The sequence below is a fragment of the Mirounga angustirostris genome, unplaced genomic scaffold, assembly GCF_029215605.1.
Source record: "Mirounga angustirostris isolate CCGP_5_RB_7025 unplaced genomic scaffold, mMirAng1.0.hap1 SCAF_1, whole genome shotgun sequence".
In the NCBI taxonomy this organism is placed as follows: Eukaryota; Metazoa; Chordata; class Mammalia; order Carnivora; family Phocidae; genus Mirounga; species Mirounga angustirostris.
In genome coordinates, this window is record NW_026991709.1 from 71,859,804 (window position 1) to 71,876,644 (window position 16,841).

Genomic DNA, 16,841 nt, shown 5'->3' on the forward strand with positions numbered 1-16,841 from the left:
TGGGGTTCAGTTGCACTCTCTGTTTTGGGGCAGTGGCAGCTGTATTACCTTCAGCCCCCATTTTCCATGGTGAGGTTCTCACCGTCATTTACCTGACCAGAGGGGCTTGCTCCGCCTCAGGCTAACCCCCTTTACTGCAGAGAGTTGACTGAACTTCCCATGCCTCGTGTATCTCACGGCTGCTCTTTCTTTTCTGGATTCCCTCCGTCCTAGAGTTCTGAGAATGCAAATTGGCCTCTGAAAGAAAGACTCCTCACAGTAGACTTGAGGGTTTTTCTAAGCTGCTGAGATACCCAAAGCACCTGCCATTGGCCTTGGATTTCCAAGATGTAGTTGGCAAGATGAGGTGTGGAAAATGTAGCAGAAATATACTTACATAAATGGCAGGAAAAAAATCAGATGAGAGTAACTCGCAGCTTCTTGTTTTCTTTTTCTTTTTACAAAAGAAAAACCGGGGCGCCTGGGTGGCTCAGTCATTAAGCGTCTGCCTTCAGCTCAGGTCATGTTCCCAGGGTCCTGGGATCGAGCCCCGCATCGGGCTCCCTGCTCCTCGGGAAGCCTGCTTCTCCCTCTCCCACTCCCCCTGCTTGTGTTCCCTCTCTCGCTGGATCTCTCTCTGTCAGGTAAATAAATAAAATCTTAAAAAAAAAAAAAAAAAAAAAAAAAAAAAGAAATACCTTTGGAAATCCAGAAAGCTACCTTGTGGTGAAGTAGGAGGAAGGCAGAAGTCTCTAAATGGACTTGATCCTAGGAAAAAGATTATAAAAACAGGTAACTCTAGCCACCTTGAGAAGGAATCCTAAAAAAAATCTTGAGGTCATGGCAGATGCCTTAAATCTGATACATGTTGCCAGAAAATGGATATTTTCTAGGAAGTAGTTAATCCCTTTAAAAATGTTTTTAATTTAAAAGCAATACATGTCCATTTTGAGAAGATGAGAAGTATTTTTTAAAAGTGTACATTTTCTCCCAGTCTCGTGTGTGTGTGTATATATATATATATGTATACACACATAAATACATAAAACTTTGTATATGTTTAACATACTGATAATCATACAGTATGTATTAAACATTATATATGTTTTAGAATATTAATTTGTTTCAGTGATTACAAAAGAATACATATGTATGGGGCGCCTGGGTGGCTCAGTCGTTAAGCGTCTGCCTTCGGCTCAGGTCATGATCCCAGGGTCCTGGGATCGAGTCCCACATCGGGCTCCCTGCTCTGCGGGAAGCCTGCTTCTCCCTCTCCCACTCCCCCTGCTTGTGTTCCTGCTCTCGCTATGTCTCTGTCAAAAAAATAAATAAAATCTTTAAAAAAAAAAAAAAAAGAATACATATGTGTGGTAGAAATTTAGACGACCATAAAGAAGACATGTAAATAATCTGTAATGTCACTATGGGGCGAGGCTCTGTGTACCTGGGCTCCAAAGATGACCTGTCTCATCAGCCATGGCTCCCAGTGCTCGCAGCTTCATGTAGTCCCCCTGCTTGAATTTGGGCCGGCCCTCTGACTCGTTTTTGATGAATAAGATACTGTGGAAGTGACGCGGCAGGGGACTTGGAAGGCTTAGTCACCAGGAGCCACGCACTCTCTGCCTGGGTCTCTCGGAACACTTGCTCTCGGCAAGCTCCCTCTTGGAATCCAGCTGCCATGCCGGGCAAAGCCAACACCCCCGGGAGAGCCCCCATGACCGTGCTCCAGTGGACAGCCCAGCGGAGCACTCTTTGCCGACAACCAGTGGCAACTGCTAGCAGCGTGAGTAATAGGGACGTCCAGCCTGGCCCAGCCTTCTGGCCGACGGCAGCCTCCGCCCCTGTTTGTACCGTCCCCACGAGAGAGACCCGCCCCCCCCAGCTGTGAGAACCAGCGGTAAGTGTAGTTGACCCACAGAACCATGAGGGATAAGCATACACTGAAGATGCCAGCTTTGGGGTGGTTTGTTACCAGCAACAGATAACCTGGCATGGGTGTGGGTGGACTTCGAAGTAAACCTGTTTAAAGGGACTCAGACCCTAGAACCACCTACACCTAAAGTGTGCATTCCCGCTCCATCACTCACTAGCTGTATGACCTTGGGCGAGTTCTTTGGCTACTATAAACCTTAGTTCTCTACATTCGTTAAATGGAAGCTGGGCGATTTAAAAGCATTCTAGTGTGCGGCACATAGTAGGTACTAAATCAATGTGAATTTCATATGTAATATTTATCACCATGAAAAATGGTCATAAGGGATGTTGGAAACAGCAGTGGTAGTGGCGGCAGCAGAGAATGTAAGTTGCAGTTTATGAGGCTAGGAACAATGCCCTTCCTTTCTGAACCTCTTCCACACTGTCCGAGTACTTGGCACACAGTGGGGACTTTATGGCTTTCTTGGCTTGGCACGGCTGAGGTCAACAGAGCAAGGCCCATCTCCTGTGCCTAATCTGTATATCTTGTGTTCTTCTGAGAACAAGCTGCTGGGTTATGAGTGGGGGGAAAGGGCCACCTCTGTTCAGAATCACGGGTGGCAGGGCCGGGAAGGGTCTTGGAGGGCATCTGTCCTAAGCCTCCTGTCTCTACAGTCTGGGAGAACCGATGCCCGGATGAGAGGTGGCTTGCTCAAGGCTGGACGTAGGGGCAGAGTCAGCCCTCTACCCCCATGCCCTGTCTGCTCACACTTGCCTAAAGTTCCTGAAGTCACATTTCATTAAATAAGGTCGAGCCCATGGCATTGTTTGTTTTACAAAACAGAGAAAAGCCAGGGTGGGGTGGTGTTGCCTTCTGAAACTGTGATACTTGTTTCTCTCTTCAATTATTTATTTTTATGAGAATGCACCAGGGCATGGTGCTGCTGGAGGTTTTTCAAGAGGGTTATTGTCTCCCAGCCAGGTGGGAGGTGCTAGGAGGATGGACCTAAAGTCCCAATGACAGCAACCCTGACATTCCCTCCTTGTCTAAGACCCCTGCGGTGGGTGGCACCAGAACCTTCCAGTCAGGGAAGAATTTGCTTGGTACGACCTGCTATAAGTGGGGATGCCAGAAAGTTCTTCTTTACGGTAGAATACCAGTTAATAAACACAGAGGGAATGAAGGCATTGGAAAGTCACCGATTGCTGGTAACCATTATAGTAATCCTTTATTCAGATGAGAAGAGTCAATGGATGCTGAACCAGAGCAGGCACAAACTTGTTCAGGAAGAGGATATTTTCATAGTCTGGAAATGTTTCCCCCCATAATGCTGTTGTTACAGAGAACAAGTGGTAACTTCACAATGATCAAAAATTAACATCATCGATAATGGGACGGATTGACATGCTGTGCCCCCTGATGTGATCAAGCAAGAAGAACACAGTCTTGCTTCTGTGCTGTTCTTGACAAAGATGCATAACCTGAATCTAATTGTGAGGAAACATTAGACAAATGCACATCAAGGGAGATTTTATAAAACAATTGGCCTGTACTCCTCAAATTGTCCCCAGCCGTGGAAGATGAGGAAAGACTGCAGAACTACTTCAGGCAGAAGAGACCGGACCACTGTATGTCATCCTGAACCATGAATTTTGTTTCTGTGTTTGTTTTTGGACAATTGGCAAATTTTGAATGGGGCCATAGATTAAATGGCAGTGATGTATTAATGTTAATTTCCTGGGCTTGGTGATTGTACTCTTATTAGGAGAGTGGTCTTGTTTCCCAGGCAATACATACTGAAATATTTTAGAGCCTAAATTCTCTCTCTCTCTCTCTTTTTTTTTTTTTTTTTTTGCTATCATCGGCAGTTATGTCAGTTTGGCATTAAATTTTATGTCCTTAATTAAAAATGGAAACAATTTTAATTTTACTTAATTAAAAAATAGAAACTAGTTAATTAAATGAAATTAAAATTTAATTAAAACAGGGAAATTAATTAATTAGTGCTTAGGTACAGTTTGGTAGAGAGAATTTTTTCTATTGTAGAGTCTGGGATGGGAACAAGTTAGAAAGAGGGTTTCTTGAGTGCCCTGCTCTGTGGGAAGGCAGATTGGTCTTTTAAATGGAAGTTAGAATGGAGTCTTGTGACCTCTTCCTATTCTTGGGTAATTCTTAGTACCCAGCAGACTTGGGCTCCTGTGGGGTTCTCCTTAACCTTGGTAAACAGGGATGAAAGCATTGAAATGCAGATGGTCTTGGTGGCAGAACCCATACAATGAGGATAATAAACCCTACATATAAGGATTAAATGAGGTAAAACACATAAAAATACCTAGCTCAGTATCTGGCCTTTGGAACCTCATTTTATGGGTGATGATAGATAGTTCACTTTTTTTTTTTTTAACTGTAGCATAAAATCAATAAAATAACATGACATTTTGGCAAGAGGCCTGGCTCAGGAGACAGGAAGCCTGAAGAGCTATTGACCATTGGCCAAGTCAGTCTGCAAACTGTCACGGGGCCACAGGTGCTGCTCCTGAAAAGATTAAAACCATATTTTTTTCTCCTGATACAGAAGGTAAGGGAATGGGTAGGTCTTCACATATAAATCTCAGAAAGGTATTTCTGGGTTCCCAATATGGAGAAACTGTTTTTTCTCTGTGAAAGTTGTCATGCTGTGGATTTCTGGGCACAAGGAATGATGTCGGGCCACTCTCTCCTCGGCTGCCCCACAAGTCCCAGGAGAACCTGCTCACATCCCCGAAGGTGGGCTGCTTCTCCTTGGGGGAAAGTTGGCAATTCTCTGCCAGATTGCACTTCCTTCCTTGTGCAAACCTCTCAGTAGTGCGCGCCCCCGTCACGGTTGCAGGTCTTTCTGCTGTGCGCAGCTAGAGAGGGGGCAGGAGGCGACCTGGGCCTCTGAGGGTAGTGGTGGCCTGCAGGACCCCACGAAGGGAAGGATGAGTCTGTGGAGTGGAACGGACTCAGGAAGTTCAGCCGCAGGAAAGAGTAAAGGATTCACCGTTCATACCAGGAAGAACTGCCAAAATACAGTTTTTCTTAGTGACATGAAAGATGGCTAAGGTGCCAGCCACACTGTCCCTGCTTGCATAGCTGTTGTCATCAGGGCCCCTTGGGTCAGTGTCCTGGCCTAGGGCATGACCAGGCAGTGTGCACGGAGTGTGCATTCAGCGCCAGGATGGAACAATGTGCTGGCCACACAAGAGGCCTGTCACCAAAAACAGTGTTAAGAGGTGGCATGGGTGCCCCCGTGTGAGGTATGGTGCTCACAGAACTCCCATGGCATTACAGAGACCGTTTGGGGATTATGATCCTGCTTGGAGGGTCTGCCCGGCTCTGTGGGGTCTGGCTACCTCTGGCGTGTTCACCTTACTAGTGACCATGTCTGGATTCCAAGAGACACGTTGGGACACCGGGTGGAGAGCCGGGCTGGAAGGGAAGTGTGAGGCCAGTGGTGGAGGACAGGAGTCCTTCAGGGTGGCAGCCCCAGGCCGGCGGGCACAGTCTCAGTGGTAGGCCAGCGAAGAGCGGGTGAGGGCTGAGCAGAGGTCTGGAAGGTGAGCGGGCAGGAGTGCGGGCAGGCGCACACCATTGGCTCCATTGCGGGGAGGGGACTGTGTGGACAAGGAGAGGCGTGCGGGCATGGGTCAGATGACATGCACCTGGTTCCTCTTTTGCCGTTATTGACTGTGTAACCTCAGCAGACTTACTCCTTTGGGCCTCTGTTTCTTCATCTGTAGAGTAGGGGGAGTTTCATGCCAGCCGTGGAAGGACTGCTAGTTTCTGCTCTCTGTCTGTTCTCTCCTTTTTCCTTTATAAGCAAATCCCATTTGTTTGGGAGCAACATTATGCCCAGTAAAAGCATTAATTTCCTAGCTTCCTTTGCTGCTAGGTGTGGCCATGTGACTAAATTAGGCACTTCCAGGAGGTTGTTGGAAGGGTCTGCCTTATTGCAGGGGGCAAGGGGGGGGGACCTTTCCCTTTCTTCCTCCTTGTTGTCTGGAATGCAGCCTGGTTGACTGGAGCCCAGGTAGCTGTCTTGCACCATTCAGAGACCTTGAGAGTGGAAACCAGAACTAGGATAACAGAATGGAAAGGTAGAAGGGGCCAGGACGTTTGATAGCTTTATGAAGCATCCCGACAATCCCTGGATGACTTAGCTTTGGCCTTATGTGTTATTCAAACCATTGTTACTGGACATCTGTTAACAGTAGCTGGACCCAACCCATACGGATGCACCTGTCCCCAAGGGTTGTCGTAAGGTTTAAATGAGCTGAAGCATAGTTTTGTGAGTTGGGAATGCACTTTGAACATTTTTAGGTGCTGTAAAAATACAAGCAATCAGTCCTGTCCTTGCCATTGTCATTTGAGGAAGCCTACTGGGCAGGGCTGCGGTGGACAGGCCCTGACAAGCTGGCTGAGCCAGGGGCACAAGTATGTGGCAGGACAGAGCATGGGGATGAGGAGCTGCTTGGTTAGTTTTCCTGATTTTACAGTGAATCTGCAAGTGTGGCCTGGGCTCAAATGCAGGGAAAGAGGGAGAGAGTGGTTGGGGGAGGTAAAAGAGAGGGCAGAGGAGATTACAAACAGGAGCCCCCACAATTCCAATTCAAAGAACCTGAGTGAGCCATTTGGAAAGTTGATCTGTGACTGTTCGGGCAGACCCATGGTAACCAGATCACTATTTTCAGAAAACACCTGTTAATTCTGCCCAAAGAGGATGGCTTGCTACAGCGGCCATCCCCAGAGGTCTATGAAAAAAGCCTGCTGGTGAAGAGCAGAGACCAGGCATCAGTCTCAGGGTTGGTGAACGAAGTGAGAATGTGGTCGTGCCCCAAATAGGAAGCAGGGCTTAAGCTTTTGCAGATAAAAAATAAACTCTCTAGCAGACCCCAGAGAGCCATAAGCTGTGGAGAGGTCAGCAGGGGCCACGGACATCTATGCCATAGAAATGAAAGAAAGGGGGATATTCTGCTTTCCAGATCTAAAATCCAGTTTCCTCTGCAGACTGAAATTCGTAAAGAAGTGCCTGAGCTATAATTTCATACTGGCAGTGGAAGTGAGAGGAAAACGGAGACCAGGTGTTGTACGTGTGGTCGTATATTATATACGTCTCTAAAGTTTTTCAGCCAAGTTGGAAATCAATTCTGTCCTATCCTAAAGGATATGATTTATATACCTAGTCTCTGAAGGCTTGAGGGGTGAGGGAGGAGACGCATGTCACACTGTTGCTGGGGCAACAACTGTGTCTTTTCATAATAATTTGTTTTGTTTTGTCCACAAAACAGGAGCTGATGGTTATTAAAAAATGTGACCGCTGGCCCATAGCTCACAGTCAGTTTTCCATGCTTAATTTTGAGAGGGGAGGAGGAGGACTGGAAGAAAGAATTTGTTGTATAGCTAATACATAAAACTGACTGTGGTCATTAATTTCAACCTCTTGGCGCCCAAACCTTTTACCAGCGCTGCTAACAGTTTGTATAAATCACTCTTAGGAACTCCATTTCCTCCCTTCCCTCCTCGCTCAGAGCCGTCTGCTGATGTGGAAAACAGAGCAGACCAGGGAGAGTCAGGGGCGCCCTGACTGAGCAGCACCAGCAGAACCAAGCCTGCTGTGCGCATGGCCATCCGGGGGCTGGAGGGTAGGGTAGCGTGGGGGTGAAGAGTGAGCGTGGGCTTTAAGAGCCCCACAGATTCGATGTGAGCCCCAGCTCCACCGCTTCCCAGCCGTGTGATCTTGATTACCATACTTCCTCATCTCCTCATTTGTCACGCAGAAATAATCATGCCAATCTCGGAGTATTTGGATGCTTACCTGAGTATAATAATATATGTTATACAGATCGACTATGGTCATTGAAAATTTCCGTTCAGCTTTTGTGGCATGAAACCCCTTTTTCCTGAAATTTCTCCATTGGTCTCCGCTCAATGAAAGGGAACCCCAGGAGTTTTCCAGCTCACTGAGGGTAGGGGTTTTGAGGGGGGTGGTTGTGGGAAGTGGGAGCCCCTTCTCTGCCCACAAAAGTCCCAGTCACCACGCCAGGGTGGCCTAGAGCTGTCTGATGTTTTCACCCTTGATGTGACAGCATTTCTTGTGTTTAAAGATAGGGGGACTTTAAAAGGGACTCCGGGGATGTCTGAAGGCTTTTCTCCGAAACCTGTGTGTGATGGATCAAACACACTATCCAGTGAGGAAGTCTGTGATCTCAACTCTGACGTTTCCTCGCTATGTTGCCTTAGACAAGTTGCCCAAACTCTCTGAGCCTTGGGTTTCTCATCTGAACACAGGAAGTACTAATGCCCACCCGACAGAAGTGTAGTGCAAGTTCATGAGCCGAGTCAGCAAGTGGAAAGCCCCCGTCTTGGGCCTGGCACACAGACGCCCTCTCTCTGCTCCTAGGGAGGGACCCTTTGGCTGACCAGGCTGGAGGAGCCCCAGGAGTTGGTGCCCAAGGCCTCGGACCCTTGGCATGTTCCACCGTGTTCCTTGGTGGCAGCTTCCCTCATAGTTAGCCAGCTTCCTGCAGCCGGGCCTTACATGTTGCAGGCAGTGGAGAAGGGGGCTTTGGGGGCACAGGGAAAAGCCCAGCTGGGAAGTGACCCAAGTTCTCGGTTGGATAGGAGAACCACCACAACCCATTCCAAGTGCAGATGCCCTCAGGGATACAGCTGGGGTCGGTGCATTGTGGTGGCGGGTCTACCATGTGACAGCCTGAGACCCCGCAGCAGAAGCCAGTCCAGGGTGGCTGGCGTGGCGCATCAGGACTGGGCCTGTCCCTCAGGCCTCAAAACAGCTTCTCCCGGGCCATGGGCCTCCTACTGTTAGAGCAGGTCTCTACCCCTTTCGGTTGCCCTTCGGCTCCTGCAAGCCAGAAGTCCTGCCCAACAGCAGTGAAGCCCCAGAGGATGATTGCTACAGTATTTCCAGGTGGACGGTGAGAAATCAAGCTTCCTTCCCGAGCAGCTGCTTCCAGAGTCTCAGCCTTATGACACCTCACAGAGCCCAGGTTGTCACAGTGTCCCCTTCTCCCTGAACGCTGTCCTGGTTAATGGAAAGCTAGGCCTGGTGTTCTGAGCTGAAAGCCCTTTGATGTATTATAAATATTTATCTCTGGGAAGCTCTGTGACGCTCTTTCAAGACACAGAGGGAAAGAAGGCGCTTGCATGATTGACCTGCTCCTCAGAGAAGGCCCGTTTGTTGTCCAGGATGGTAGGCCCAGGGCTTACCCAAGCATGTCTGTCTTTTCCTAATGTCCTGGTCTCTTTTGTTGCATGTTGTTTTGTGCGTGTGAAGATGCGTCCCCCAGGAATGGTTCCTGGGGTAGGAGAAAGGAGGGGGGAGGAGAGGAAGCTTCTTTCCCCCTTTTGTTTGTTTTTGGCGATCATTAATTACTCACTCTGGATTGTAATTCCATCCATGGTCAGATGACATGCCTTGTGACTGGTTTAATTGGAGGCTGATGATGAGCTGTCTCGACCCTTTCCACAGGGGAATGTTGACTTGGGAAGTTCCCAGCTGGTTCTGAGGCCGTGCATGTTGCCTTCTGCGATGCACTGGTACAGAGGAGCGGCCCCCAGGGCCCAGCCAGGCTGGTGCTCGGGGCCTCAGGCAGCAGCATCCGAGCTGGGCCTCCTGAACCCCGAGAACACTCACTTGGACAGTCAGGAACTTCCTCAGTGCTGTCCAGGGCCAGGGTGGTCATAGATGATAATGGGGTCTGTAGGTCCCGAAAGCTGCATCTTTAGCCAGCACTTGTAGTCTTGTCTTTCCTTTTCAACAAGTGTCACCATTTTGTTAGCCTGAAACCAGAGCATGACAGGGTGAGGTGAGCAGATGTGACCTCTCATGAAGATGGTACCACATTTTTTCCTTTACCCCCTGGAGTTGAAGTTCAAGAGGAAATAGGTCTCAGACCTAGATCCTTAGCATCTTTTCCCACTTTGGGTTAACATACATCAGTGGCTCCCGTCTTATGGTCAGACATTTATCAGTCCACCCCCAAACCACCTCCTGTACCCAGGATGCAACAATTCTTCCATTTCCTGAAACGGCCTGGCTCAGCCAAGCTACTGTCCCACATGGGAAGCAGTGTTTAAAGCTCTGAGTGCTGACCCGTGAGGTGACGCTGCTGGGAGCCCCTGTGTGTTCCGTCATCTCCCGAGGAGCCTGGCCAGCCAGGGCCAGCACTGCGCTCATCGGAGGATGATGCCCAGCAGCATCCCTCAAATACCCCGACTCTTCCTAATACATGGGCAAGCTTCCTTCTACCTGAGAAAATGACACACTTCGCTTCTTGTTTTTGTGATTAAACACATACATGGCAAGATTTGTAAGCTTGAGGGGCTGGTTGGAGGGCCCCTCATCCAGCTAATTGGATGTTGCAGCACCACGTTTCCAGGAACGAACAGGTCCAGCTAGAAGAGAAGATGGCTGGGTGGTGGTTGGGGGGCTGAAGGGGGACCGTGTTTTACTACTGGTTGTTGTCGTCCTCACACCAGGCACTGAGCTTGTGTCTCCATGGGAGGCTCCTGGCTGTGAAGTCTGGCTCCTGCCTCCCTTTGAATGTAGTATAGCTCAAGGTGTGTTCCTAGAGAAATGTAAAGATTTGTTGGTTTTGTTTGTTTTCTAACATCCCTGCCTGATATTAATGGGAGAATATGGAGAGCAATTTCCCAAAAGCTGGCTATCCAGTATGTGGATCACGGAGATCTTGTCTTTCTTTCGCTACTGCTGTTCATCTTCAGGTTTCGTTTTCATGGTGTGATATGCAGATCCTCCATGAGCTAGTTGTATTGGGTGCCTGTCAAGTCTTGTGCGTAGCCCTTTGGGCCGTATTATTTTGGCCACAATGTTTCGGGCTCTTGAGGAATTTATGGCCCATATTGGGAGTGGGTAATGGAAGGGGGGCGCCGACTGACATGAGAGCATTAGCTAGGCAATCAGAAGACCTGAGTTCTGGGATCAGCTTTGCCACTTAGCTCACCAGTGTGACCTCTGACAAGCCCCACTCCTTCTTTGGTCCTTAGTTTCCCCATCTGTATAATGGGTAGATTGGCTCTTCCTTCAGCTCTGTTATCTTAGATTATTCTGTCCTCTTTGTTTTTTTGTTTGTTTGTTTGTTTGTTTTTATCATTTTCTCACGGGATTCTGACATGGTAGACATTCAACCAGCCTGGATGCTGGCCATTGCTTTGAGTTTTATAGATGCCTAGTCCTTTTTCTGAGACATTCTTCCCCATGCTTTATAGATTTCATCTCTTTGCTTTGGAGTCAATTCTCTCACTCATTTATTCCTTAAAGCTCAGTGGTCCTAAGTGCTGTCATTACAGCTGTCCTCCAACCAGCATCCCCTGTGGGCCATCACTGTGGCTGTCACTGCCATGTACCAATTTTACCTCATCCTCAGAAGAGCCTTTCAGCATAGTGCCCCCACCCCTGTCATGTAGTTCCCACAGAGAGGGGACAACAGCAGGGACCAGGGGCCAGAGGAACAGGGCCCTTTAAGAGAATCTTACCCTAATCAATTCCAGCCTTCCTGGTAGGCATCTTTCTCTTTCCAGCAGTGACATTTGCAACTTGGCGTCTTACTTCATAATTACATAAAGAATAACCGTCTGGACAGATGCCCGCCCAACACCACAGGTTGCACGGAGGGCTGTCAGCTCTCAGAATAGAAGGGAGTGTCCTCCGGCCTCAGCCTGAAAGGTAGTAACTGGGCCAGTCCTTTCATGTTGGTGTGAAGCAGTCCGTTCCTTCCTAGGCAGTTCACCTCATTCGCTGAGGTCCCTCTTGAAAGAAAAGCAGCAGGGGGCGCCTGGGTGGCTCAGTCGTTAGGCGTCTGCCTTTGGCTCAGGTCATGGTCCCAGGGTCCTGGGATTGAGCCCCGCATTGGGCTCCCTGCTCCGCGGGAAGCCTGCTTCTCCCTCTCCCACTCCCCCTGCTTGTGTTCCCTCTCTCGCTATCTCTCTGTGTCAAATAAATAAATAAAATCTTTAAAAAAAAAAAAAGAAATATCAGCACCTTTTAGCAAAATAAGGTACTTTATGAACGAGGAGTTTTAAAACTATAAAAGCATCTCGAATTCCTGCGTCTTAGGGCTGCATGTACCTTTTCCAGGTTCACTCCCAGACAGTTCCTAGAGAGCAGGAAGGTGCTCAGATTTATTGATGGGCTTTTTTAGACAAGGCCAGGGCTCTGCCCAAATGAAGGAGCTGGGTTGTTCAGGAGACCACGGATGTCTCTGAGCTCTGCCCTCCCGGCCCATTCTCGCCCTCAAGAAGCACTCTCTTTGGCCAAGGTGGTGAGGCCAGTACACAGGTGTTAGTGCCCATGACCTTGACCAGGGCCTGGTGGGGGGGGGGGGCAGGGAAGGAGGCATTCGGGCTGTTCCTCGTAGAGTAGGTTGGATGTATGTGACCTTGAAGGCCCAGGGAGTACACACAGCACACATGGTAGGCTTTCTAGAAAGGCGCCCGGCTGACTGACTGCCCTCCCCCGCACTGGGGGTTTCCTTAGCTATAGTGAAACTGCTTGCCTGTAGAGGACTTCCCTTAAATTCCACGTCTGGCCAGCTTGTTGCTCTGCTTTTTGTCTGTCAAGGCCCTTGGCACTTCTGTGGGCCCCCGTGTGGGTGGCAGGGGTGCCAGACCTACCCCCCAGAAGCTCCTCTCTGATCAGAAGAGAATCAGGGTCTGCTGGAAAGGGCGTGCTGGGCTTTCACGTGAACTGACCAAGGTTCGGATCCCAGCTCTAGCACTTATTTGTTGTAGGACCTCGGGCTATAGTTTTGAACTTTTCTAAACCTGTTTCTTCATCGGGACATAGGAATAACTCAACCTATTGGGTGGTTAGGAGAAATAAGCTTTTGCCTATGCAATGTTGGGTACTTAAAAACCACTCACAGAAAGGGTGCTTCCCTGTGGCTGTCGTTGGTGTCATTGAAATACCCCCTGAGGATGACATTTCCCCTTCTTCCGTAGCCCTGTCAATACCACAGAAGTACCACCATACATCCTCGAGGCCTCCCCATCTTTTGGACGAACGCCTTTGTCCCCCGCCATCCCCTTCGTCGACAGAAACTGTGATGATGTGCTTTCTCTCCTTGGGATGATGATGAGGCCCTCCTGTCCCTGTCTCATTAGTACTCTGCTCTACTATGTGAAGGAGCCACCTGAGACCCTGGATGTGGGACCTTGGGGCACAGGAGGTGGCCAGAAAGAAAAGAAAAATGGCTGGGGGGGTGCTGTGCTATGGGGCCTCCCCACCGTGACTTGATGGCTACAACTCTCACTCCTAGACATTCTCTCCTGGGACACGGTGCTCTTCTCTAAGGTCACATCGGGTTCCTTCTCTCTGTTCCCCAGGGCCACTTCTGAGAGCATCAGGTGCCCTGAGGCTCTGCCCTGTGGCCTGTCCCTACTCTCCACTCCTGGTGGAGGGCAGCTTTCTGGGAGACAGCAAAGTCACCACAATGGCTTCCTGACCCCCAGACTCCCAAGTCATTACCTTTCCTGGCTTCTCAGTTGGGATGGTTGGCATTGCTGTTCTTAGTGCAGGAGGGTGAGCAGCAGTTTTACTCATTGGTGTGTGGGGGTGGGCAGTGTGAAGCCAGGCGGATGAGCCTGTTTTCCTGCACCCCCTTCCCACAGGGCCAGAGGAGCTGGCTCTGGTGCCCCCTCACTTTCCCCTGGCCTGAGCTGCTGGGTTCTCACCTAGCGTAAATAATTTTTTTTTCAAAACACTCATGTTGGACGTCAACTAATGTTCTTTTTCTGTGCCACAAGGAAAAGAGAACAAGAACAGATGAATCAGTTTTTCTGGAATCATAAGCTGTGATTTCTTCATAAACGAATTTAGAGAATGCCTGTTGAATTCCACAAACATTCCTGAGTGTTTACTGACTGCCAAGGCCTGCAGTATGAGTGGGTGGAGGCCAAGATGCCAAAGATAGGGTCCCTGTCTTCAGAGGGCTTCCCTGGACAGCCTGTCCTCGGACAGCCGTCACACCCCGGGGAGAGCCTGATGGTGGGTGTCGCTGTGCCTCAGCTGTCCACCCCTGCCCAGATGTCAAGACCCAGCCCACGTCTCCCTCTTTCATGAAGTCTCCCTTCACTGCCTCAGAGGTCAGTGAATTCCCTACTCTCCAAACCCTAGATTCCTGCAGTGCTCTGCAGCCTGAATACAAGGTGTTTCCCATCTGTCCCCTCATCTTCCCGGCATCACAGGCTCATGGGGCCCCATCGTATCACCCCCACTTTAACAAGTGGGACAGCTAAGGTTTTGAGAAGTCGTTTTCCCAGGGTCACAGCGTTAAGCAGCAGCAAAGCTGGAACTTGCACTTGCATGTCCCGCTTCCCACCTCGGGCCTCCTCCTTAGTGCAGAGCACTTTCTCTCCCGCATCATTTGACCCCTGAGCACCCCCTCCTTGGAGCCCCTGCAGCCCCTCCCATGTCATGCACTTAGTTCCTCCCTTCTTGGTTTCAGTCCCCTGTGTGTCAGTCGTGCTGGGGGGCGGGGCAGGGGCCTGGACAGCTGGGTCTGGTCCCCTGCTGTCTCTGCCACACAGGAGCTGACTCAGGCTTGGGGCGGGGGGCGGGGGGGGGGGTGGTGCAGAGGAGGAGAGAACAGAGCCGGGGCCTCCCCCCTCCCTCCTCCCTCCTCGCCCTGAGTCGTCTGGAGGCAACGGAAGCAACCAGCACTTATGTGCCAGGTAATTGTGAGACTCGGTTTGTCTAATTATAGCTCACTTTGTCTCTCAGATAGTGGAATAAAAACCTAACAGTGTCCGAGGTCTTTCAGCTGTTCTGGCGGCATCCGAACTCGACACACATCGGGGTTTGAGAACGTACTGTTAAGGGCGGGTCTCCAGCCCTCTCTCCTGTGGCTCATTTACCACCTGTGCCCCACGGAGAAACACCGGTATGCTTTGATTTTCAGTAGGGTGTCCGCATAACATGTCGTCCAAACTGGTTCCTTTTGAGAATGAAGTGATGTGCTGTTGAAAATTACGCCAGGGCAGTGGGCCTGAAGTAGAGCATATGGTCACCTCGTTCTAAACACAATGCATGCCTGCGAGTGGAAGGACAGGTGGGGCAGTTTATGAAGACTTTGGTGCAGAGAGGGTTGCTGGTGGATGAAGGGCCTTTGTTTCCAGCGATAACTTTGCATCATTCGGTGACCTCAAGAATGATCTGATACCTGTTTCTGCACCCCCCACTCATTCTCTGTCCGTGGCTGAGCCTCCCAGGATGTGTGTCTGTGTCTTATCGTGTTCTTTCTCTTTCCTCCAGAGATCCTGCGGATAATTCAGCTGGACCTAGACCTGAAGTACAAGACCAACATCCGGGAATTGTTTGAGGAGTTTGACAGTTTCCTGCCGGACGCCGTCATTGGTATAGCGAGAGAGATGCAGCCAGTATACCGGTATGCGGCAGCCCTAGGGGAAGTGGTGTCCAGGACCCCCTCCATCCCTCCTCTTTCCCCTGTCCTGCTTTATCGGTAGACACTCTTGAATCTCTTGATCTGCACTTAAATCTCTTAGAGACACACTTGTGCTTATTGCATATGGTTAATAGTGTGGGTGGGTGGGTCTGCCCTGAAGCTGTAGATGCTGCCTCATTCTTTTTGGGGAGTTTGTAACATTTTTCTCGCAGAAAGCCGAGCTGTTTTGGTTGGTTGGTTCTGGTTAAGCTCAGAATTTTAAAGTCTTGGGCTTTGCCTTACAGAGGAGGTATCAGGATATAGCTTTAATTGCCTTGTCTGACAATGAACTAGGCTTTCTTGGCCTCTGAGTCTCCAGTGACCCCTCCTCTGTCTAAGCAGAACGGGTTTATCAGTGTCTCGTAAGGAGGGGAAGGCAGCACAGCTTTGGGGCACTGGTTGGGGTTACCTCATCGCCGTGAAGACCACATTCTGCGTGATGCCGTGCGCTTCATTGTCAAGTGTGCGTCGTAGAGAAACCCCAGCATCTGAGAACCAGGAGACATGTCCAAGAATGTTCCCTGCAGCCTTGTATGCAGTAGCCAGAAACTGAGAATGACTTAAATGTCCATAGATAGCAGAAGGGACAAGTGAAATATACTCATCCAACTGAGTACTATACAAAAGCAAAAATGAGCAAGCGGTAGTAGCCACAGGCACTGCTGTGCAAAGTGAACTGCAATCTGGGGGGATATACGCCATGTGGCAAAGATCATGAGGAAAACCAAGGCAAAGATGATCCCCCCAGCTGGCCCGGTGTTCCCTCTGGAGCGGTGGGGGCCTGGTGGGGACGATGACCTGGGTGCAGAGTGCCCCTGGAGTACTCAGTGTGATGTTAGCCCTCTCCCTGGGGGGCCGTGCACGCGCTTGTGTGCACTCTCGTGTGTGGACTGTATGTCTTATGGTGGAAACAAAGGAAAGGAAGAGCAGAGGCACCTACAAGTTTTTGTTAAAAACTAGAGCCATGGTTCTGGGTCCAGAGGGTTCCATGTTGCTGACTGATCCTCCTCCGGGTAGTACCGGAGCTCACCCAGAACCGAGCTGCCTAGAGCTGGGATTTCACCATCCCCGGGGCTGGCCCGCTCTTTGTTGTCCCAGCAGACCCTCCCGCCGGCTCCCTGTGGACATCCTTGGAGCCAGGTCGTCTTTGGAAGGCTGCGGGGCACAGACTGCTAGTGACCCAAGCGCCCGCGTTTCCCCTAAAAGAGCGGGGAAGAGTGACAGCTTGCTTGCTTGTGACTATTTGCAAGACGCAGATCACATAACAGGAAATTCCTGCGAGGCCTCTGAATGGGCTGATAACTCCTGGGCCTTGTGGGCTGTTTGCCCTGACGTCATCCTCTCCCAGCCTGTCCCCCAGTCACACAGCAGAGTCTCGCACTCTGCGGGGGAACAGGAGCGGGGGGAACAGGAGCGGAGGGTTTGGGTCAACACTTGCCACTTCA

The 16,841-nt window shown here is 50.0% G+C and overlaps 1 protein-coding gene across 7 annotated transcripts in view; it reads left to right on the forward strand.

The window, feature by feature from the left end:
* XXYLT1 (xyloside xylosyltransferase 1) overlaps positions 1-16,841 on the forward strand; it is a 161,831-nt gene that overhangs the window by 79,042 nt on the left and 65,948 nt on the right. For all 7 annotated transcript variants that reach the window (XM_064578611.1, XM_045903130.3, XM_064578760.1 and 4 more), the window contains one exon: positions 15,207-15,339. In XM_064578611.1, coding sequence (XP_064434681.1) covers positions 15,207-15,339 — 133 coding nt within the window. The remainder of the gene's footprint in view (positions 1-15,206; positions 15,340-16,841) is intronic.